General features: G+C 47.1%; 1 protein-coding gene across 5 annotated transcripts in view; it reads left to right on the plus strand.

Annotated features, from left to right (window-relative positions):
• Positions 1-5829: 5829 nt before the first annotated feature.
• Positions 5830-23717, plus strand: part of STAU2 (staufen double-stranded RNA binding protein 2) — a 222254-nt gene continuing 204366 nt past the window's right edge. The window contains exons 1-3 of one of the 5 annotated variants that reach the window (XM_084865006.1): positions 6380-6478; positions 15988-16053; positions 19460-19514. Coding sequence is in view for 2 of the 5 variants with exons in the window: in XM_084865009.1 (XP_084721135.1) it covers positions 16036-16053 (18 nt within the window). In the remaining 3 variants the exon portion in view is untranslated. Of the gene's footprint in view, positions 5955-6363; positions 6479-15987; positions 16054-18385; positions 18434-19459; positions 19515-23717 lie in introns of those variants that run through there. The other 4 variants (XM_084865009.1, XM_084865008.1, XM_084865005.1 and 1 more) reach the window with 4 other exon arrangements.

Raw genomic sequence — 23717 nt, forward strand, 5'->3', positions numbered from 1 at the left:
TGTATGTTGATGTTTCTCTCTCCTCAATGTTTTTTTTTTTTTTTTTTTTTTTTAATATATTTTTTTACAGAGAAGAAGGGAGAGAAATAGAGAGTCAGAAACATCAATCAGCTGCCTCCTGCATACTCCCACTGGGGATGTGCCTGCAACCAAGGTACATGCCCTTGACCAGAATCAAACCTGAAACCTTTCAGTCCACAGGCTGACACTCTATCCCCTGAGCCAAACCGGTTTCGGCTCTCTCCTCAATGTTTCTATCTCTCTTTTCTTCTCTCTGTAAAAAATCAATAAAATACATTTAAAAAAATGTATTTTAAAAAATGTTTTTATTGATTTTTTAAAGAGAGGATGAGAGAGGGATAGAGAGTCAGAAACATTGATGAGAGAGAATGATCGATCAGCTGCCTCCTGCACACCCCCTACTGGGGATGTGCCCGCAACCAAGGTAAATGCCCTTGACCGGAATTGAACCTGGGACCTTTCAGTCTGCAGGCCGATGCTCTATCCACTGAGCCAAACCGGTACAGGTTAAACATGATGAAATAAAACCAAATTATAGATTTTTCTTTCTGGAATGCTTTTCCACACCACCCACCAATTCTCTGATTTTTTTGGAATTGTACACTAAACCTGGGTATGTGCCCTGTCCTGGAATTGAACCAGCGACCTTTTGGTGCACAGGACTAAGCTCAACCAACTGAACCACACCCACCCGGGCAAAACACTTTCACCTTTATTATTCTGTGGGTATATCAGGAGCTTGGAGCAAAACCCAAATATTATAACAAATCATGATCCTATCTTATCACTTAGAAGATTACAAGGGTTTTAGGAACTCTATAATAGGAACCCTGGACAAACACCAAAATAAATCTTTCTTAGATCATCACACCACACTCTTCCATTCTTTTTTTTTTTTTTTTTTTAATATATTTTATTGATTTTTTTACAGAGAGGAAGGGAGAGGGATAGAGAGCTAGAAACGTCGATGAGAGAGAAACATCGACCAGCTGCCTCCTGCACACCCCCTACCTGGGATGTGCCCGCAACCAAGGTACATGCCCTTGACAGGAATCGAACCCGGGACCTTCCAGTCCACAGGCCGACGCTCTATCCACTGAGCCAAACCGGTTTCGGCACACTCTTCCATTCTTAAAAACGAATAAAATGCATGAAAAAAACCCGAATCCCCCAAGTTCCCCTTCCCCCAAAACTCTACTGGGTAAAGCTAAGGTAATCAGAGATCTGGAAAGAACTCAGATTAGGCATGAACAAAATGAAAATAAATTATGTTAAAATTGTGTCGATCATTATAGCAATAATAATAATGATGATGGTGATGACGATGATAATAATAATAAAATGGGGTATTGCATTCAAAAGAGAGAAGAAGAATCTGCCATGTTTCCCCAAAAATAAGACATCCTCCAAAAATAAGACCTAGCGCATGGAAAGATAAAACATCCCCTGAAAATAAGACCTAGCGCAACTTTGGGAGAAAAAATTAATATAAGACACTGTCTTATTTTCGGGGAAACAGGGTAGGCTGGAAGAAAGGCCACTGAAGAGAAGAATGCTTTCTGTGAGCATTTTGTACTATAGGTAAAAGCAGAGTAAGCTAGTATTGTAGGCCCCCACAGTGTTCTTTCTGCTGGCCTAGTAATTACATCTATATAAGACAGATTAACACGAAAAAGGAACCAAATTTATTATATATGTATGCATGGGAACCCCACATATTAGTATATGGGTGAGTGAGAGGCCCCACCTACATGAGAGGTTCAGGGACAGAAAGTTAAAATGAGGTACTGCTGGCATTTTAAAAAATCCTCACCCGAGGATATATGGAATAGATTTCAGAAAGAAAAGGAGAGGGAGAGAGAGATAGATACATCAATGGCGGGAATCATTGACCAGCTGCCTCCTGCACACCCCCTGCTGGGGATCGAGCCCGCAATCAGGGCATGTGCCCTAATTGGGAATCGAACCCGAGACCTTTGGGTGCTCTGGCCTAGGATCTACCACTGAGCCACACTGGCCACGGCTATGTGGCATTCTGAGCGAAGGATGAGGTCAGGTGCCTCAGGGCCTCAAAGGGTCAGTAGGGTAAGAGATGTTCAATGGATAGTGGTTTGCCCTGCCATGTAGATAGTGCGCACAAAGTTATTTCTGGTGATGTCTTATGACAGGCGAGTTTCTCGGTCTCTATTGCCTTTAGTTCAAAATAATCTGCATACCACCGAGGCACATCCTAGGATGGCTCTTCCTGAGCCCTACAGTACACATTCGGTAAAATAACCCAACTTGTAGATGACAAAACAGACTGAGATGAAAAAGCAGGTTGTAAAGCTATCTTATCTTGTCTTTTTTTTTTTTTTTTTAAATATATTTTATTGATTTTTCACAGAGAGGAAGAGAGAGAGATAGAGAGTCAGAAACATCGATGAGAGAGAATCATCGATCAGCTGCCTCTTGCACACCCCCTACTGGGGATGTGCCCGCAACCAAGGTACATGCCCTTGCCCGGAATCAAACCCGGGACCCCTCAGTCCGCAGGCCGACGCTCTATCCACTGAGCCAAACCGGTCCCGGCTTATCTTGTCTTTTAATTAAGTAATTTTGAAGCAGAGACTTAGCCAATAAATTCGAATAAAGATATTTGAATATAGTTGAATCAAATTTCTGCCATGGTGGAAAGTGTAGATGTAGCCCCTTCCCCTCACTTCCCACAAGTTGAGATGTTTAGAGAGCAGATGATAGATAGGAAGGAAAAGTCAATAGAAATATAATTGGTTTCCTATTTTTTTTTTATTTTTTATTGAAAAATATCTGTTGAGCCTGGCCAGAGTGGCTCAGTTGGTTGGTTGGTGTCCATGCACTGAAAGGTTGCTGGTTCGATTCCTGGTCAGGACACCTGCCAGGGTTGCAGCCAGATCCCTGGCAGGGGCATGCAGAAGTCAGCCCATCAATGTTTCTCTCCCTCTCTCCCTCTCCCTTCCTCTCTCTCAAATTAAAAAGTAAATCAATAAAAATTAAAAAAAATATGTTGAACACCATGTTTCATAAAATTTAAAAGAATCATTGTACAGTTCATTAAATAAAATTTTGTTTCCTTACTCTCAATGATGATATTTGTAATGTAATTTATTTCTGTTGTTTTTTTAGTACCGTGTGTAGACAGCTGATGTTTTGGAAAAAAAACATCATTATTATGGAACATTATTTAATTCTAAGCAATCAATTCATCAGTGAATATACAAATTGATTAGGCATATCCAGAATAGTACTCCAATAGGGAAAGGATTTGGGAGTGTTTATTTCACTCGCTCACTCATTCATTAATGCATTCCTCTGTAAGGTCCAGGAGGTGAAGACTTTGCAGATTTTTTTTTCCCATTGCTGTATACTCCGGGGCCACAAACAGCCCTTGGCAGATACGTGACCCCCAAATATGCCGCTTTGGCTTGTGGGTTATTTTGAACTGAAGGCAATCAAGACTCAGCAGACTCAAGAAAGACTCTCCAATCTGCCTTAACTACTGCAAGCATTTAGATGGAGGGCCTGTTCCAGAAGACAGCTATTCCCAGAGATAACTTTGATCTGAACGCCTTACCTGTATGGCAGGGCAGATGTGGAAATGCCGAACGTCTGCGCTTCCTACTGTCCTGGGAAATACTCTCTCCCCTTTGAAGCTCCAGGCCCTGATCCCATTCCTTAACTCAGGATGGCGTGTCAACCTCAACGGCCAGCCTTGCCTTGGGTCTCATGTTTTCAAGGGGCTCCCTTAATAATTAAATTGCTTTTTCTCCTCTTCATCTGTCCCATGTCATTTTAACTATTAGACCAGCTAAAAGAAGGGTGGAGGAAAAAATTTCCCTTCCCAGCTGTACTCAATAAATGTTTGTCAAATTCACTAATCCATTTATTCAACCACAATTGTTAATGAGCATATAGACACTGTGCTCGATGCCGCAGAAGCAAACACGAGGAAGCCATTGTTCTTGCCTTCAAAGAGCTGAAGGCATACTAGAAGAAACAAATACGGTGTAGTGATAAATATATGTTCAAATATAAGCATATAAAGGAGAGCAAATTATTTGGTGGGGACTGGGGGCTAAATGAATTTTACAGGAAAATAGATACCAAGGAAGGGATGTAATAAGACAGAGGGCATAGCTAAAGGAGAAATTATGGTTTGTGACTCTGGAATCTGTCCCATTCAAATTGCTTAAACTGACCACAAAGTTGAAAACACTATTTTTTTTTTTTTTCTGATGGTTGAATATTTGACTTCTATTAAAAATGCATGGAGTCCGAGTGGCTTGGCTCAGTGATTGAGCGTTGACCTGTTGACCTATGAACTGGGAGGTCACTATTCGATTCCAGGTCAGGGCACATGCTCAGGTTGCAGGCTCTATCCTCCATCCCCAGTGTGGATGTACAGGAGCTCGCTTATCAGTGATTCTCTCTCATTATATATATATGATTCATGGATAAATTAGTGGCTCTGTTTTCATCAGCTGCCAATAGGACCACTCTTCTTTATTTGTCCATTATTTTCAATTCCTATGCAAATACTTGGTTTTAAAGTAAAATCTTGAGATCCTCGATTTATGTGCAGATTGCCATGCCACTCAGGTGATCCCATGCGCTGAGGCTATATATCTTGAGCAACTGAAGGTGCTGATTCAAGCTTAAAAACAATGTTCTTGAGAACCAGGACGGCAGTGTAGGTACACGGTGGGACTCCCCGCCTCCCGCAACCACATCAAAATTACAACTAAAATACAGAACAACCATCATTCAGAACCGCCTGAAAGGTGGCTGAATGGAAGGCCTACAATTAGAGAAGTAAAAGAAGAAAGCACATTGAGACTGGGTATCTCGGCTGCAGGGGTCCCCTGTGAGGAACAAGGGGTTCCAGCAACTCCCGGCCCCAGCCCAGGGTCACTGATGAAGGACTGGTGCAGATACTGGGAGGGTGCCACATTGCCACATGGGAAGTGAGGGACTGCAGAGGTGCAGAGGGGAAGGAGCATGGGAAAGCTCCAGGAGGAGACCTATTGGTAGCTCCTGGCTCAGCACAGACCCACCACATGCCAGGCCCTGCATAGAGGGCTTTGCATGTAGTGTCACATTTACACACATGTTATATGTAATCTGCGGAACAAAAGAATAACTGACTCACTGGGTGAGTAACAGGCCTGGTTATCTGCTTCTGTGCTCTTGCTTTGAACCACAGGCCGCTGGGCCTCCAGTTGTAGATAAGACACCCATTGGTTTTCGGGGATGGCTCAAATCACAGGCCTGGGAGGCACCTCAGGGGAACTGGTATTGGGAAGGAATGCTGGGAATAAAAATGCCAATGGAGACGTTTGGAAAACATGGGGTATTTATATTTTTGGACTTTACTGTCAGATTATTCTCGGTGCCATTTACTAAACGAAGTGTGGACTTTTTTTCTTTCTTTCTTTTTTTTTTTTTTTTTTTTTTTTGTGTGGCTGAACTGGGGTTATCTGGGCACCAGAAACCCACATCAAAACCAGGGCGAACCAGAACGTAATTTGAGTTTCCTGGCACTCTTGCCTCCACAATCTAGGATCTAGGGCACTGTGGTAAAATGGTCCTCATTTTCGGTCCCAAGGACTTCTTTCTCATGTGACCAAGTACGTTTTTTTGTGTTTTTTTTTTTTTGGCCGAGGAGGATGTGTGGCCACGTTGCTGATCTTGGAGAACAGGTGATTACTCATCATTGGTGTTTTCTGGACAAGACAGTGGCACTACCCCCTCCCCGTCCCCCTACACTCCTCCCCGCCCCCCCCCCCCCGAGCCTGGAAGGTGCGGGATCCGCTAGCCGCGCACCCACAGCGGCGCGCAGCGGCGGCCGAAGCGCACGCGGGATGGGCGCGCGCCCCCGGCGGCGCGGAGCGCGGCGGCCGGCGAGCCCGGGGCAGGTACGCGCGGGGGATCGGGGCGCCGCCCGCCGCCCAGAGGGAGCCGGGGGTCCCCCGGGCCCGGGAGGCGGCTGCCCTAGGCCCACCCAGTGCGGCGCGGGCTCGGGGCGGGGTGGGTGGGGGCGGCGAGCCGGGGACCCGGAGGCTGCGGACGCGGTGCGCTCCCAGCCCTGGCGCGCCCTCCCGCCCACGGCCCCGGGGACGGTCCCGGCCTGCGGGCGCCGCACCGCCGCACCCGGGAGGCCGCCGCCGCGGGGCCGGGCCGGCCGCCAGGGGGCGGGAGCGGCGCCCGAACAATGGCCGCGCCGGGCGGCGGGCGGGAGGCGGGAGCGCGCGGGCGGGGGCGCGCGGCGCGGGCCCGGGAGGGCGCGGCGGGCGGGCGGGCGGAGCGCCGGGGAGGCGGGCGGAGGCGGGGGCGGGGAGCCCGCGGGCTGGGAGCCGGCGGCGGCGGCGGCCGAGCGGGGTCAGTCCTTTGGAGGGTTTGCCAATGTGGGAGCCGCCCGCCCAGCGTCCCCGGCCACAAGGTAAATGCCCGGCCGGGGGGCGCCCCGGAGGCCCCGGCTTCCGCCCCGCGGGCGGAGGGGGAGACCGAGGGCGCCGGGCAGCCCCGGGCACCGGCCCCTCCGCGGCCTCCCGGGCCCCGCGCGCCTCTCGGGCTCCTCGGGCGGGAGGGGGAGGGGGAGGGGAGGGAGGGGAGGAGGCTGGGGAGCCGGGGGCCGGGGGGCCGCGGAGGGGGCGAATGAATGGGGGGTGCGTGCAGGAGCTGGGACGACACAGGTGTCGGGAGGGGAGGAGCCGGGAGGAGGCTGGGGCGCGGGGGCGGGGGTCGTGGGGGCTGGAGCCGCACGGAGGGCGCTGGAAGGTGGGGCGGTGGGGCCGGGTGCGATCGGCGGGAAGCGGGGCGGCGGGGAGGGGAGGGAAGAAGAGGGAGGGGAGGGGAGATCAGATGGCGGGGAGGGGAGGGAGGGAGGGTCTGGGGAGCCGGCCTGGGCGCGGGGCGCCGGGGGAGGCGGCCCGGGGCGCCCGGGCGGGGAGCCGGGTCTGTGAAATGGGCCGGCGGCGGGGCAGACGTCACCCTCCGGAGCGGGGAGGGAGGTGGGGCCGAGGGCGCAGAATAGACCCCGTGACGGGCAAGTTGCGCCCGCCGCGATGCGGGCCCGGCCTGAAGGGGCAGTTACTTGGCAGCGAGTGACCTTGCCGGGCGAAGGGAGTTGGGCGAAGAGACAAAGATCAGTTACCGAGTCCTCCGCGTGTGGGCAGCGCCGCCGCGCCGCCCAGGAGCGCGGGGCCGGGCCGGGCCGGGGGCTCTGCAGAGGCTGCGGGTGGGCGAGCCGCGGAGCTGCGGTTCTCAGCGAGGGGGTGGGGGTGGGGGGTGGCCTGGGGCCCTGGAAGTCCTGCAAATGTGTGCAGGGTTTTGCATTTGTGATTAATCCCTGTTTGGAAAGCCCCCCGACGTCCCCATCGCCCCCAAAAGGCTAAGAACTGCTGGAGTAGGGAAGGACCATTCCATTCGGAGAGGGTTTTAAAGTGGGTGGTTCCTGCGGAAAGGAGAAGATGATCCTGTAAAGGTATTTCCCTGGGAGCTGAAAAACCTTCCTTTGGAATGTTTGCTCTCAGGATTTTGGTGCACTTTTGCCAAGCACAATATTTGACTTCTCTTCTGGTGCATCCCCCTACGTCTTAGGAAACCCTGGTAAACACTTGAAATCGAAATCGTGATGGGCAGGCAGGATGCTAGTAGCCTCGTGGGGGAAAAGATTGCAACATTTCTCCTGGAGGAGAGTTCTCCTCTGCCCTTGCTCTTAAGATGGTTCAGATACACTTTAACTGAGCTGCGAGGGGGTGGGGGTGGGGTGGGGTGGGGTGGGGGAGGCACCTTTAATAAAACCACCAAAAACCAAAACATTCCACATCTCGATTGTTATCCGACAAGTCTTTCAGTTTTCAGTGTGTCTGTATTTTCTGCAAACTAGAGAGATCACATGTCACTGGAATTGTAGATTTGCTGCATTTTACAGCAGGCCTGAGTTACATTTTTGAAGCACTTAGGCCAAACTGTGGGGTGTGTATTTTTTTTTTTTCTCTCTCTCTCCCCTGCTAGGGTTTCAACTCAAGTCCCCAAGGCCACGTTTTGTTACATGGCAGTGTCCTTTGAAATTTTTCCCTAAAAGAACATTAGTTGGTAGGATATGGTGCACGTTTTCTCAGAAATGATTATTTTTCCTTAAAATCTCTTGCTTTGTATTTGTAAAAATGTTGCTGTATAATCTAAATATGTATGGTTAACTTCAGATAGAATGCCATGTAATTTTTAAGTTTTAACTTTTTGCTTGGAAATAATTTCAAGCTTGCAGAAAAGTAGCAAGCATAGTACAAAGAACACTTATGTAACCTTTACTCAGATGCACTTGTTACTGCTTTACCATTTATCCTTATATTGCGCGCGCGCGTGCACACACACACACACACACACACACACACACAGTCTTTTTCCTGGACCATGAGGGTAATAAGTGTCATACATCATGGCTCTTTATTCCTAAATACACAGCATGGAAAACCATACAAACTTGCCTATTTTAGCTTACTTAGCTTACTAGGAATGGAATTCTAGGAAGGAATGGCTTGGTCTGGTTTTCAGCAAAGATAAGGATTTCAAAAGTATCTAAAATGATCGTCACACCTTTTAGTACGTAAGCAACACAAAATGAGGTTGAATGGTTTTCTGGTTTTAGGACCAGGTGCTGGAAGATGTAATAATTGGCCAATATGTTTTGTTCTGTTTTGTAGTGAGTCTCTTTACTCCTATTACTCTGTCTCCTTTTGTGCTGGGTATCTGATTATTTATGTGCACAGGTCAGAAAGAGGGAAAAATCTAGGTATTGTAAAATGGGACTGGTTGATAATAGACTGAATAGAGAGATGCACAGTACGATCAAATCACATAGGTATATTTTTTCCTCTTAGTTCTAAAGAAAATAGTAGATGAGTGTCTTGAATCCATAATAATTATACTTTATGTATAATTATTTTATTTTGAATAAATCACCAAAATTCTATAGAGGAGCCTTGACATGCTGTTGTCCTAGAGCCCATGCCCTTTGTGACAGGAAAAACTTTAAGTTTGGTCTTTGTTTATAATTAAATGTATAATGAAGGGAAGAGGACTTTGAACCAGACCATATTGGGTTTTATTAAAAAATATATATATATATATATATATATATATATAGTTATTGATATTTACAGAGAGGAAAGGAGAGGGATAAGAAACATTGATGAGAAACATCAATCAGCTGCCTCCTGCACACCTCCCATTGGGGATGTGCCTGCAACCAAGGTACATGCCCTTGACTGCAATCGAACCTGGGACCCTTCAGTCCTCAGGCTGATGCTCTATCCACCAAGCCAAACTGGTTTCGGCCATACTGGGTTTTAATCCTAGCAATGGACTAGCAGTGTTTCCCAAAGTGCGGTACGCGTACCCCCAGGGGTACGGGAAGAGTTTGGTGGGGGTAACGCGTTGCACCGGAGTTCGGTGGGGATATGCACTGCACCGTGCTTAGCTGCGCCTAATTCTACGTTCTCATGAGTACGAGGGGTACTCGGCGTTACGAAAATTATAGAAGGGGTACACATATGTCAAAAGTTTGGGAAACACTGGACTATGGGAAAGAAACCTAACTTCTGGAAAGATGGGGATATTACCTACATCCAAGTTGATGAAGATTGAGTTAATGTAAAAATGGCAAAATAGCCCAGCTGGTGTGCTCAGTGGTCAAGGGTGGAACTATGAACCAGGGGGTCATGGGAACCTGATCAGAGCACATGCCCAGGGCTTTGTGCTGGAGCCCACACATCCCCAGTAGGGGGCCTGCAGGAGGCAGCCGATCAATTGATGTTTTTATCATTGTTTCTCATCATTAATGTTTCTTTCTTTTTTAAAAAAATATATTTTATTGATTTTTTACAGAGAGGAAGGGAGAGAGATAGAGAGCTAGAAACGTCGATGAGAGAGAAACATCAACCAGCTGCCTCTTGCACACCCCCTACGGGGGATGTGCGCGAAACCAAGGTACATGCCCTTGACCGGAATCGAACCTGGGACCTTTCAGTCCGAAGACCAGCGCTCTACCATTGAGCTAAACCGGTTTCGGCTCATCGTTAATGTTTCTATCTATTGCTCCCTCTCCTTTTCTCTCTGAAATCAATAAAAAAATATTTTAAAAAATGGCAAAATATGGCCCCTAGCATTTAAAATTGGAGTCTGATAAAAGTTTCCTTTTCTTCTTGGCTGGTGGTGTTTTTATTTATTTTTATGGGAGAAGTTCATGGAGTGAGATATCTATACACATAGAATCTTTCATAGATTCTTAGGATACATTAAAATTCATACGAGTCATTTAAAAAATATATTTCATTGGAGAGGGAGAGAGATGGAAACATCAGTGATGAGAATCATTGATTGGCTGCCTCCTGCACGTCCCTTACTGGGGACTGAGCCCAAAACCCAGGCATGTGCCCTTGGCCGGAATTGAACCTGGGACCCTTCAGTCCACAGGCTGATGCTCTAGCTATTGAGCCAAACCAGCAAGGGCAACTTGTCATTTTTTAAAAACATAAAGCAGTTTTTCTGGGATGCTTACTTTTAAAGAGAAATGAAAATGAAAAAGGTTTTTAAAACACTGTTTAAGGATTCCATGACTTTTTTAGACTAAGGAGCTTGGAGTTGATATTTAGATTTATAGTAGTTTGGAGTCTTACGAATGGAGATGGGACATGCTTTTGCTTTTCAAGTTGTCCAACAAAGGCATTTAAGGGAGGATTGTGGAATGGATGATGATATAAAAATGTATAGGGAGATTAATATTGCTGTTTCATAAAGCAGTATTTAACTGTTGAGGATTTTATAGATTTAAGCCCGCCTTTCAGTTTACCAGATGAGCCAAAGGTAATTGGTATCAAAAGCAGTGTTTTTTTGTTTGTTTGTTTTTAAAATATATTTTATTGATTTTTTACAGAGAGGAAGGGAGAGGGATAGAGAGTTAGAAACATCGATGAGAGAGAATCATCGATCAGCTGCCTCTTGCACACCCCCTACGGGGGATGTGCCCGCAACCAAGGTACATGCTCTTGACTGGAATCGAACCTGGGACCTTTCAGTCCGCAGGCCGATGCTCTATCCACTGAGTCAAACTGTCCTCGGCCAAAAGCAGTGGGTTTTATCAGCAGTGAATTTCAGAGACATGCAGGACTTGGACGTCCTCATGGGCAGCGAGTCTCCCACATGAGCAGTGCCCTCTCCACGGAGCCACCTCCTTGCATTTAGTAGCCGGGATCGGAACTGGAAATCGCCTGTTGTAATGTGCCCGACTGGGGACCCCGTAGGGTATTTTTGAGGAATGGGGATCGGTTTCTTTAGCTGTAGTTGGAATGCACCGTCTTGATATTTTATCAAATTCTTTTAAATATAGGACACTAGACCAGGCATGTCTTTCAGGAAGAAGTGAACTGTTAAAGATGTGCCCCAGTGGGCATTTTGAATTGTCCATGGGGTAGTTGTGAATCACAAATTTTTATATTGGTATAAATTTAATAGAATTTGTTGATGAAAAAGAATAGGTTCTGAGCGTCACCCAATTACCTCTCAGGTGCTGTGATGGATATTAGTTTCATGTTTTAATGCATACAGATCTTGTTATTATTATTGTGAAGAAAGGATTGCAGAATATTTAAAGTTGCCAGGTCCATTTTAAGCAAATAGGTGCTTTTTAAAAAATTGTTTTTATTTATTTTTAGAGAGTGAAGAGAGAGAGATAGAGGGATAGAAACATCAATGAGAGAGAGGAGCATCATTGATTGGCTGCCTCCCACACGCCCCACACCAGGGATCCACCCGCAAACCTGCAACCTGGACTTGTGCCCAGGCTGAGACTCCGAACCACTGACCTCTTGGTTCCTGGGTGGATGCTGAACCACCCAGATGGACTTTTTAAAAAAATTCTCATCTGAGGATATTTTTCCATTGATTTCTAGAGAGAGTAGAAGGGAGGGGAGAGACACAGAGAAGAAACACAGAAACACATTGATTGACTACCTCCCACACATGCCCCAACCAGGGCCAGGAATCGAGCCTGCAACCCTTCAGTCCGAGGGCCAGCGCTCTGTCCACTGAGCCCAGCCAGCTAGGTGATGCTTTCATTTTTTTCTTTATAAAACTACCTTTTTATATTAGAAAATTTTTAAAAAAAATGTACCCCTGTATCTTACTGTGCCTACTGCTCGGAATCAGCCGCCAGTGATACCAGATTCTAATACTGAAGAATCACATACAGCTCTAAAGATAGCATTTGTAAGCTATAGAGATTTACATCAAATAAAAACAAAATGGGATTTCTCATCTGGGGTGAGTGCTTACCAAATAATGTTACATTCTAGAAAGTAAGGCACGTGAAATCACTGGGATACTTTTGGTAGTTCATTTACATTTTAACTTCCAAATGAATTGTTCCCAATTACAAAATGAAGTCCTAACCGGTTTGGCTCAGTGGATAGAGCATCGGCCTGTGGACTGAAGAGTCCCAGGTTTGATTCCAGTCAAGGGCATGTACCTTGGTTGCGGACATATCCCTAGTGGGAGGTGTGCAGGAAGCAGCTGATTGATGTTTTTCTCTCATTGATGTTTTTCTCTCATCGATGTTTTTAACTCTCTATCCCTCTCCCTTCCTCTCTGTAAAAATCAATAAAATATATTTTAAAAAATGGTTAAAATGAGAAACTTAAAAAAGAAAAAGAAAATCAGATGGGTCTGTATTTTTAGTTATAGCTAGTATATTTTAATATCATTTGAGTAATGCTACACATTCTAACGATTTCATTTTTTGAATAAAATATACATGTTTAGCCGAAACCGGTTTGGCTCAGTGGTAGAGCATTGGTCTGCGGACTGAAGGGTCCCAGGTTCGATTCCGGTCAAGGGCATGTACATTGGTTGCGGGCATATCCCCGGTAGGGGGTGTGCAAGAGGCAGCTGGTTGATGTTTCTCTCTCATCGACGTTTCTGGCTCTCTATCTCTCTCCCTTCCTCTCTGTAAGAAATCAATAAAATATATATATAAAAAAATATATACATGTTTAAATTTTATAATTTACAATTTTTAAATTTTGTAATGGTACTTGTTTGCTCAGGGAATTAATTCTTTTTTGGCCTACTTAAATATGTTGGTCAATACCTGACGCACCATACGGTTATAGAATTTTAGAGTTGAACCAAACTGTTTTATTTATTGTTGCATTACATACTACGCCACAAACGAAGGGCTTAAAACATTTATTACCTCAGGAATCTGGGTGCAGCTTATCTGGGTGCCTGTGGCCCAGGTCTCTTATGAGGTACAGATAAGCTGTCATTGGGGCTGTAGTCTCAGCTGGAAGCTCGCCTGGGGGAAGATTTGCTTCTAGGCTGGTTCCTGCAGCTCTTGGCAGGATTCAGTTCCCAGGAGGACCTGGGCGGAAGGCCTCAGTTTCTTTTGGGCTGGTGGCCTCCCTCAGACCTTTGACCGGTGGGCCTCTCCACAGGGCAGCTGGCACTGGGAGCTGGCTCCCTTCTGAGCAGACAGGTGAGAGACCCAGGGCAGGTGACACCTACAGGGCGTTTTATTTAGCTGCTGTTGTCCAGTTGTTAGAGGTTGCCACCTATAAGGACTTTAGTTTGTTTTGTAAAGATTTAAAAAAAAAGCCGAAACCGGTTTGGCTCAGTGGATAGAGCATCGGCCTGTGGATTGAGGGGGTCCCAGGTTCGATTCTGGTCAAGGGCATGTACCTTGGTTGTGGGCACATCCCCAGTGGGAGGTGTGCAGGAGGCAGCTGATCGATGTTTCTCATCCATGTTTCTAACTCTCTATCCTCCCTCTCTATAAAAAAATCAATAAAATATATTTTAAAAAAGATTAAAAAAAAGATATGAAAGCAAAAGAACCCAAAGATACACAAAGTGGTTAGTAATTTACCAAGGCTCAGAAGGTACTGCTTGAAGAGCTTAGACCCAATCTCACATTCACTGCTGCTCAGACCTTGGGCTGTTTCTGTAACATATGATTCTCTTGTAAGATATAAAATGCCGAGGTCACCACTGTAAGGAATATATTAAAAACCTCCACCGTCATTTAGAATGGACCCCAGTGTGTCATTTTGAAAAAATGATAGGCAAACGTACACACACATTTATAATAGACATATGTATGTGTATATGATGTATCTGTGCGTATGTTTGTTTCTCAAGAACCTTTGCTTCTGAGGGAAAGTTCAATATTAAAATTTTACAGCATAATAATTTATACAGCAGTTTAAATTATACAACTTGGTTGTATATCCAAATTGTTACTGCTTTTTAGATAATTTTTTTGGGGGGCTGTGTACATAATTTATCTTTTTAAAAATATATTTTTATTGATTTTAGAGAGGAAAGGAAAGGGAGGAATAGAAACATCAGTGACGAGAGAGAATCATTGATTGGCTGCCTCCTGCTTGCCCCACACTGGGATCGAGCCTGCAACCCAGGAATATGCCCTGAATGGGAATCAAACCGTGACCTCCTGGTTCATAGGTCAGTGCTCAACCACTGAGCAACATTGGCCCGGCCATAATTAATATTTTTTAATGTAAAATTACCATTACAAGATCCCATTATTTATTTGTTTATAAGTTTGGTGTCGTTGCCCTTCTTTGGTACCTATATTTTAAAGTTCAGTGTACAAGAAATTTGCCACATGAAAAGAAATGGTGAGGTCAGATCCAGAAGGAAACAAATTGGAATGTAACACTGGGTTGTGTCAGGATCGGTGATTTTCCTTTTGAAAATCTTATGAGGAAAAAGTTTAAAAAATATATAGCTTATTGATTTTTTTTTTACAGAGAGGAAGGGAGAGGGATAGAGAGTTAGAAACATCGATGAGAGAGAAATATCGATCAGCTGCCTCCTGCACATTCCCTACTGGGGAAGTGCCCACAACCAAGGTACATGCCCTTGACCGGAATCGAACCTGGGATCCTTGAGTCTGCAGGCCGATGCTCTATCCACGGAGCCAAACCAGTTAGGGCAGAAATTTTTTTTATTGTTGACACTCTTACAGATGTCCCCCCCTCTTCCCCTCCCCTTTGATCTCTGTAAGTCCATTTATGTGAAATTTTAATGTGCATGCTGTTTTTCTAATGCTGATGATAAAACCACACACAAAAGTCTCCAGGTAGGTAACCTGACTGTGCACTCCCTGTACCGCCTAATAGAAGACTTGTGCGTTGCCTCTTTAGGCTTGAATTTATCTTACAGGGGACGGGAACAAGGCCTCTTAACACCTTATTGGAGCCAGGGGAGAGGATATTAAACATTAATCTGACTATACGTTAGAGATGGGGGAGTACATATTAAATAAGTAAAAACTTTTAGGTCATTTTAAGTTTCACTTTTGCTGGACTTGTCTTAGGACTCTAGAACCAGGGTGTGTGTGTGGGGGGACGCACTTTGTTCAGCCTAGATTGGCACTGCCCAGGATGGTAGCCGCTAGCCACATGCGCTTATGCACATTTCAGTGACTCTTATTTTTTTTTTTAATTAAAAAAAATATATATATTTTATTGATTTTTTTCAGAGAGGAAGGGAGAGGGATAGAGAGCTAGAAACATTGATGAGAGAGAAAACATCGACCAGCTGCCTCTTGCACACTCCCTATTGGGGATGTGCCCGCAACCAAGGTACATGCTCTTGACCGGAATTGAACCCGGGACCCTTCGGTCTGACTGAGCCACACCGGTTTTGGCAACATTTCAGTGACTCTTAAAGAAAAGTAAAACTTTGCTCTCTTGGCTGCATTAAACCGCATTTCCAGTGCTCGGTGGCCATGTGCCGCCAGAGGCCACCATCCTAGAAAACTCTGCATTTTATTCCTGGTTTTGACCAGGGGTGTGTGTGTGACAAGGGCTCATCCCTGAAATCGCCTGCCAAGCTCACCTTTATTTCTCTGTTTCCCTTTTGCAGGTTTTGGAGCCGTGAGGGATCCCGCAGCTGGGTCCACGTTGCTTTAACATGCTTCAGATCAACCAGGTGAGTATGGGTCGAGGCCCGTCATACTCCTGGGGTGCTTGGGCTGCCCCCCGGGGCACGCACTTCCCCGGCTTTCCTGTAACCCTAACCTGGCCGCCGCTTCGCAGAGCAGTCCCCGCGCTCTGTTCTGTGGGAGGATCACAGCCGCAATCCGAGGGGGGAGCTCTGAGGAGCGCTCGGCCCAGCGGGCTCGCCAGGTCCGCTGCTCTTTGAGGACGTGCTGGCGTGTTCAGAACGCTCACCCTGTGGTCCGTCTCCGGTCGGCGGCAGTTCTGCGGACTGCGGGCGCTTCTAGTGGCACATCTTGCGAGGGAGTCCTCATATCGGTGTGTTAAAAAAGGTTCCTTTCTCGGGCACTGGAAGAGGCGAGGAGGGAGTGCTCTGCTAAGGGAATGACAGCGTAGCGTGCCTCAAACTCACCGAGGGAAATAGCTTCCTTGGGTGTCGGCATTTCTCCAAGAGCTTTATACCCTTAATCTTTTTTTTCCCCCCAATATATTTTATTGATTTTATACAGAGAGGAAGGGAGAGAGAGAAACATCGATGAGAGAGAGTCATCGATCAGCTGCCTCTTGCACACCCCTCACTGGGGATGCGCCCGCAACCAAGGTACATGCCCTTGACCGGAATCGAACCCGGGACCTTTCAGTCCCCAAGCCGACGCTCTGTCCATTGAGCCAAACCTGTCCCGGCTATACCCTTAATCTTATCCTTTCTGAGCAAATCGGGCATCATGTTGGAACGGTAGTATTAGAAAGCACTTTGTTTTATTTAATTTAATTAATTAATTTATTTTTTATTCCACACTTGCAAATCAAGAAAGTTTAGATGGCAACCATTTGTTTTCTTTTAAAAATATTTTTATTGATTTCAGAGAAGAAGGGAGAGGGGGAGAGAGAGAAACATCAATGATGAGAATCGTTGATGGGCCGCCTCCTGCATGCCCCACACTGGGAGTCAAAGCCCGCAACCTGGGCACGCGCCCTCACCGGGAATCGAACCGTGACCTCATGGTTTGTAGGTCGATGCTCAACCACTGAGCCACACTGGCTGGGCTAGATGGCAAAATTCAATTGCAAGAAGTAATTTTTTGTATGTGATGTGAGGAAGCAATGCAAGTCTCTCTCCCCCGCTCCCTCCCTCCCTCCCTCCACCCCACCAGCTTCCCTTGCCCAGGGCACGTCCGGTTCTCGTTCACCACCCGCCGACTCTGATGACCCCCACGTCTACTCCTGGTCTAGACCTGTCCTCTGAGCGCCAGTGTCACATAGCGGTCACCAGCCTGATCTCTTAGCGTGGGTGTCTTCATACAGCTCAGGGTTAGCCCGGGCCCAAAAAGCCGTCTAACTGTTCTCCGTTCTGCCAGGCTGGCTCAGTGCCTTCGAGGGGCAGGGCCATTCCCGCCCGGGGACCCCGCCAGAGCACCTCTGCCCGCCCCCCAGTCCCCCCCCTCTCGGCCAGTCCAACAGGCCTGGCGTTTGCTCAAGGCGCGCGTGGCACCCTGCCTGCCCTGCTATTGAATGGCATCCTGACATTTCCTTGACATTTAATGATGTCATTAATTGTTTAATGTCTGTTTACTATACATCCTGCAAGCCAAATGCTCCCCGGAGGCAGTGACCTTGGCTTGCTTCCCTCTTGTATCTCAGGTCCTCGTAGTTCTCGTCGGGCTTCGTTTTCACCTGTTTGCTGAATGAGGGGGTGAACGGTGCCAGGGTTGTCATGAGAGCGAGGGTCTCTGCGGTCCTTGTACCGGTAACCACGTGATGGCATTGTCTGTTCTGGGGCCCGCTGACACTTGCTTTACCCAAATGCCATGAGGTAAAACCCCTCGCTTCTGCAGAGCTGCTGTTCTATTTCCTCCTGGCGTTCGGAGATTTTCCCGTGCAGTAAATGCTGCTTTCATCACAGACATCGCTGATAACGGTGCACATGTGTCAAACACACGGCCCGCGGGCCAAATCCAGCCCGCCAGGCCTTGCAATGTGGCCCGCACCGCGCTGTCATCACTGCACTCCGCTGCCAGTTTATGACATTGTCAGTTTATGACTGTTCAGTAAACCATTCGGCCCGCGATTTAGGCTGGATTTTAGATTTTGGCCCCTTCTCTGATTGAGTTCGACACCCCTAGACTGTAGAGGCATTTCAGAGCAGCACCGCGCGTGGGGCCACGGCTCCCTGCTGGAGGCGTTCACGGAGCTTTTGAGACGTGGCCGGCAGCCCTGCTGTCCGTGGGACGTAGTGGCCTCTGACCGACCGCATGGTCACCTGCCCTGAATGATGGGGGTCCGGTTAGAATAATTTGTTTTATGTTCTACTGCACACAGATGGGATTGGTCCTGTTGTGCCAGTCAACATCGCTGCAAAGTCTAGTTCGTAGGTGAGTCCCTGACTGTCCGTGCTGTGGTCACGCTGAGTCAGGCGTGTGGAGCGGTTCTAGGCGACCATCTGCATGGCCGCAGCGGGCCCCGTGCCCGCGGGCGTGGGCGCTTTGCTTGTGATGGACGTGTGTGGGGGGCTCTCTTCCCGAGCCTCTCTGGTTATCGACTGAGCGTTGTCCCCCAAAATGTTGGAGCCTGAAGGGAAGGGTCACCCTAGTTTGGGTGGCAGACGTAGAGAAGGCTCTCTCTTCAGCCAGACTCGGAGTGATTTTACGTTTGCTCATTTCCACGGTGACTGCGCTCCCTGCCGAGGAGGGTTCTGGAGATAAATGTGACAAAAGGCAGTGGAGCAGTGGAGGTTTTTGTAAAAAAAAGTATATTTTATTGCCCTGACCGGTTTGGCTCAGCGGATAGAGCGTCGGCCTGTGGATTGAGGGGTCCCAGGTTCGATTCTGGTCAAGGGCATGTACCTCGGTTGCGGGCACATCCCAATTGGGGGGTGTGCAGGAGGCAGCTGATTGATATTTCTCTCCCATCGATGTTTCTGGCTCTCTATTCCTTTCCCTTCCTCTCTGTAAAAAATTCAATAGTGTATATATACATATATATATATATATACACACACACACATATATATATATGTATATATATATAATATTTTAGGATTAGGACTCAGTTTTTATTTGGGAGGTCCTTTTGTTGTCTTAAAATGCCTGAACAGTACTAACAAATTCTCCCGAGTGTGTTTCTGGTAGTAATTAGAATCTAGGCTATTGAATACTAAGTTATTTGACTTTTTTTTTTTTTTTTATATATTAACCCTGCCTGACATTCTTATTAGGCATTTGGGAATGATCGTGTTCTGTTAGAATAATGATACTTTTCCTTTAAATTTGTGCTTCTCAGTTTGACTTTTGTGTGGAGTGTGTGTTGTTATCCATGTGCATTTCATGTAGAAAAGTTAAGTGGTACAAATAAGCAAAGAGAAAAAAAAAATCACAAATAATTCCACTATTCTTTTACAGAGATTATCACTGCTAATATTTTGGGGTGTATACTTCTAGATATTTTTCTACTCAGGTATGTTTTTGTGTGAATATATGTTGCTTTAAAAATATGTGTATGCAGCACCTAATATTTTGAAGTGAGTTCATAATCTTGGTTTGGAGGTACTAAAATTTATTTAGTCAAACCCTTATTGTTGGACAGATTGTATATTCTAATTAGTGCCATAGCGAGTTTTAAAAAAAAAAAAATCTATATTCCTCGGTCCCTTATTTTCTTGTAATTAAGTATTAGAAATAGAAATACTAGTCAAAGGGGTATGTAGATTTTAAAGATATTTAATGTATAAATACTAAAAATACAAAAATTTCATTTATTAAAAAGTTTATTAGAATGCCTGTTTCCTTACATCCTTGACGTATTTTCAATGTTGGCCAGTTTGTCTGACAAAAAGTGTTCCTGTAATTTGAATTCCTATGATTTGCATATATTGGTTCTTTTGCTTTTGTCTTTTGTGAATTGCTTATATGTGTCCACTGCTGTCTTTTTCTTTCATTAAATATATTTTATTGATTTTTTACAGAGAGGGAGAGAGAGGGATAGAGAGCTAGAAACATCGATGAGAGAGAAACATGGATCAGCTGCCTCTTGCACACCCCCATTAGGGGGTGTGCCTGCAACCCAGGGTACATGCCCTTGACGAGAATCAAACCCTGGATCTTTCAGTCCTCAGGCCGACGCTCTATCCACTGAGCCAAACCGGTTTCTGCTAGTCTTTTTCTTTTTCTTTGTAAATAAAATTCTTTTGATTATACCCCCTTTATAATTTTGTGAGCTAGTATTTATAATCATTGCCTTATATATTCCTTAATTCATTATTCAATAATTTACTAATGAAAACCTATGTAGGAGCTCGGTATAGCTATTACCTTTCTCCCTGACAGTCAATTATAAGTCCCTGGGGGAGAGGAAACCCATCTTGACGGGAAGCTGTAGCACATATAAGTGAAGCAGGCACATGTGCTGTGAAATAATATGTTAAAACGGGTGGCTGACGTGGGCCGCATTTTTGGGGATTAGCTGGTGAGGCACACTGGACAGGCGGCTGTCTGAAGGGTCGGGGAGTCTATATTAGGCAGCTGTGGCAGCAGGAAAGCCCCGAGCAGGGGATTCAAAGAGGTCCGATTAAAAAAAATAAATGCTAAAAGTTAAAATAAGGAAAAGAGGTCTACATTTTTTTTTAATGGTTTCTTTTAAAAAATATATATATTTTATTGATTTTTTACAGAGAGGAAGAGAGAGGGATAGAGAGTTAGAAACATCGATGAGAGAGAATCATCGATCAGCTGCCTCCTGCACACCCCCTACTGGGGATGTGCCCGCAACCAAGGTACATGCCCTTGACCGGAATCGAATCCGGGACCTTTTAGTCTTCAGGCCAATGCTCTATCCACTGAGCCAAACCGGTTTCGGCTTTAATGGCTTCTTTTAAAGAGGTTTGGTGGTAGGTGCTGGGACCATAGATTCTTAAGAGGAAGCGCTCAGGCCAGGACAGAGCAGAATGTCAGTGTCCCCTGCAGGGCGAGAGGGAGGGAGGGAGGGAGCGGGGTCACAGGGGAGAAGGAAGCCGCACCCAGGTACCCTGTAAAGCGTGGAGGCCCTTCAGGGCCCCAGGAAACAGGCCTGGGGCTCAGGGCTCATGGTTCCTCTCTCAGGTTTGTGGTGAGGGGTAAGGGAGGTGACAAAGGCAGATGCTTCGTGCTGGTCTGGGACTGTTGCTGCTGCGCTTGGTATTAGTGTGTGTGTGTCACAGTGTGTGTGTCCCTGTGCCCATGTCGCTGTGTCTTTTTTCCCCCCTGGTTATCTCTCAATTCATTTTTTAATTTTTAATTTTTATTATGATTATGATTATTATTTATTTCAAAAATATATTTTATTGATTTTGTACAGAGAGGAAGGGAGAGAGATAGAGAGTTAGAAGAGAGTCATCGATCAGCCGCCTCTTGCACACCCCCCACTGGGGATGTGCCCGCAACCAAGGTACATGCCCTTGACCGGAATCGAACCCGGGACCCTTCAGTCCCCAAGCCGACGCTCTATCCATTGAGCCAAACCGGTTTCGGCTGATTACTATTTTTTATATGTCCACTTATTCCCCTATTACCCTCCCATCCCCAGTGTGTGCCCCACCCCTGCGGTCTGTGTCCATTGATTAGGCTCATTGCACGTACAGAGTCCGTTGGTTGATCTCTTTCCCTTTCTCCCACCGAACCCCTCCTTCCCTGAGGTTTGAGGTTCTGATCGATGTTTCTCAGTTGCCGCTGTGTCCGTTGCTGCTGGCGCTGGGGACTGGGGAGGAAGGTGGCCGTTCCGATGGGTTCGTTGGGGGGGATGGAGCTTCACCTTTGCTCTCCTCCCCTTCCCTGCCGCAGGCACAGGAGCTCTTTGTTTGCTCTCCCAACCTGCTGCTCCTTCCCTGGAGTCATTTTTCTCCCCAAGTCTGGCTGTGGAGTCAGATCTACAGCCCCACTGGGGAAGCCCTGGGATGCAGGCTGCAGTTGGGGGGCTGACAGACAGTCACCTTCTCCGAGAGCTTTAACTGCCGCGCTGGGAAGAGCCTGGCGGAGAGGCCCACGTGGCCAGGAACGGAGGCCTCCTGCACACACAGAGCTGAGTGAGGCCCATGGCCTCAGGGTGTGGCTGGGCCTTCTGGGAAGCAGATCTCCCGCCCTGTCAGGCTCCCAGCCCTGGCCCCCTGGCCCACTGGCCCACTGGCCCGCTGACCCCTGGCCCACTGGCCCCCTGGCCCACTGACCCCTGGCCCCCTGGCCTCCTGGCCCACTGGCCCCCTGGCCCACTGACCCCTGGCCCCCTGGCCCCCTGGCCCACTGACCCCTGGTCCCCTGGCCCACTGGCTCACTGACCCCTGGGATCCTGAGCCAGAACCGCCCTTGGGCTTCTCCTTGATTGTGTGGCCTCGTAAACTGGCAGAGGAGGCGTATTGGGTAGCAGTCACATGCGCCCTTCCTTCACAGAGGCACACATCAGCATGTAAACAGTGGCTTTCAGACACTGACTGATGGGTAGCCGTGGCCTGCGGTCCCTGAGAATGAGAGCACATGGGAGCGGCTCTTCTGCACGGTTTACGGAGAGCCATGGGGCTGCTCGCAGGCTGCCAGGCAGGGAGGAGGGGCCGGCAGAGCCCAGGCCTGCAGAGATAGGCGCACAGGGGAGTGTTCAGGAAGACCAGGAGCCCCAGGGCCGAGGACCAAGAAGGGAGCTGTGGGCCAGGCGGATGGAGTGTGCATTGCCGTAGAGGAGTTACATGCAAGCGTGCACGCATTCTGGAGACCCGCAGAGGGCTTCCCTGAGTCTTTGGCTGAGTTTTGGTCCGTAGATGGTGACAGGACCTACGCAAAGCCAGGGAAAGCATTGCTGGAAAACCGTAAGAAAACCATTCCCATAGCTCATGGAATGCTGGGGTGAGCTTTTTTTTTTTTTTTTTTTTTTAATATATTGATTTTTTACAGAGAGGAAGAGGGAGAGATAAAGTTAGAAACATCGATGAGAGAGATACATTGATCAGCTGCCTCTTGCACATCCCCCACTGGGGATGCGCCCGCAACCCAAGGTACATGCCCTTGACGGGAATCGAACCCAGGACCCTTCAGTCTGCAGGACAACGCTCTATCCATTGAGCCAAACCGGTTTTGGCAAATTCACGCTTTTTTCATCCAATCAAAAACTAAAGTGGTTGCCTCTTCTGTAATAAGGGACAGAACATCTAGGCAGAAGATTAGTAAGGAAATAGGACTTGAACGAAATGTAAACCAATTAGACCTAGCGAACATGTACAAAACACCCGGCAAAGCAGGATACACATTCTCAGGTGAGCGCAAGACTCTCCAGGAATAGACCATTGGTGGAGCCACAAACAAGTTTCAGTACATTTTGTTGTTGTTAATGAGGACATTTTCCCATTGATTTTTAGAGAGTGGGAGGGCTCAGGAGAGACAGAGAGAGAGACACATTGCTTGGTTGGCCTCCCGCACATGCCAACTCTGAGCACCAAGCAGCCTGCAACCATGGTACGTGCCATTGACTGGAATCAAACCTTCAGGCTGCAGGCTGACGCTCCAACTGCTGAGAAAACTGGCTAGGGCAACCACTCTTAAATAGCCAACAGATCAAAGAAGAAATCACAGGTTAAATTAGAGAATAATTAGAGATGAATGAAAATGAAAACACTATATACCATAACTTGTGAGATGCAGCGAA

This window comes from Pipistrellus hanaki (assembly GCF_964339955.1).
Source record: "Pipistrellus hanaki genome assembly, chromosome: 17".
Lineage (NCBI taxonomy): Eukaryota > Metazoa > Chordata > Mammalia > Chiroptera > Vespertilionidae > Pipistrellus > Pipistrellus hanaki.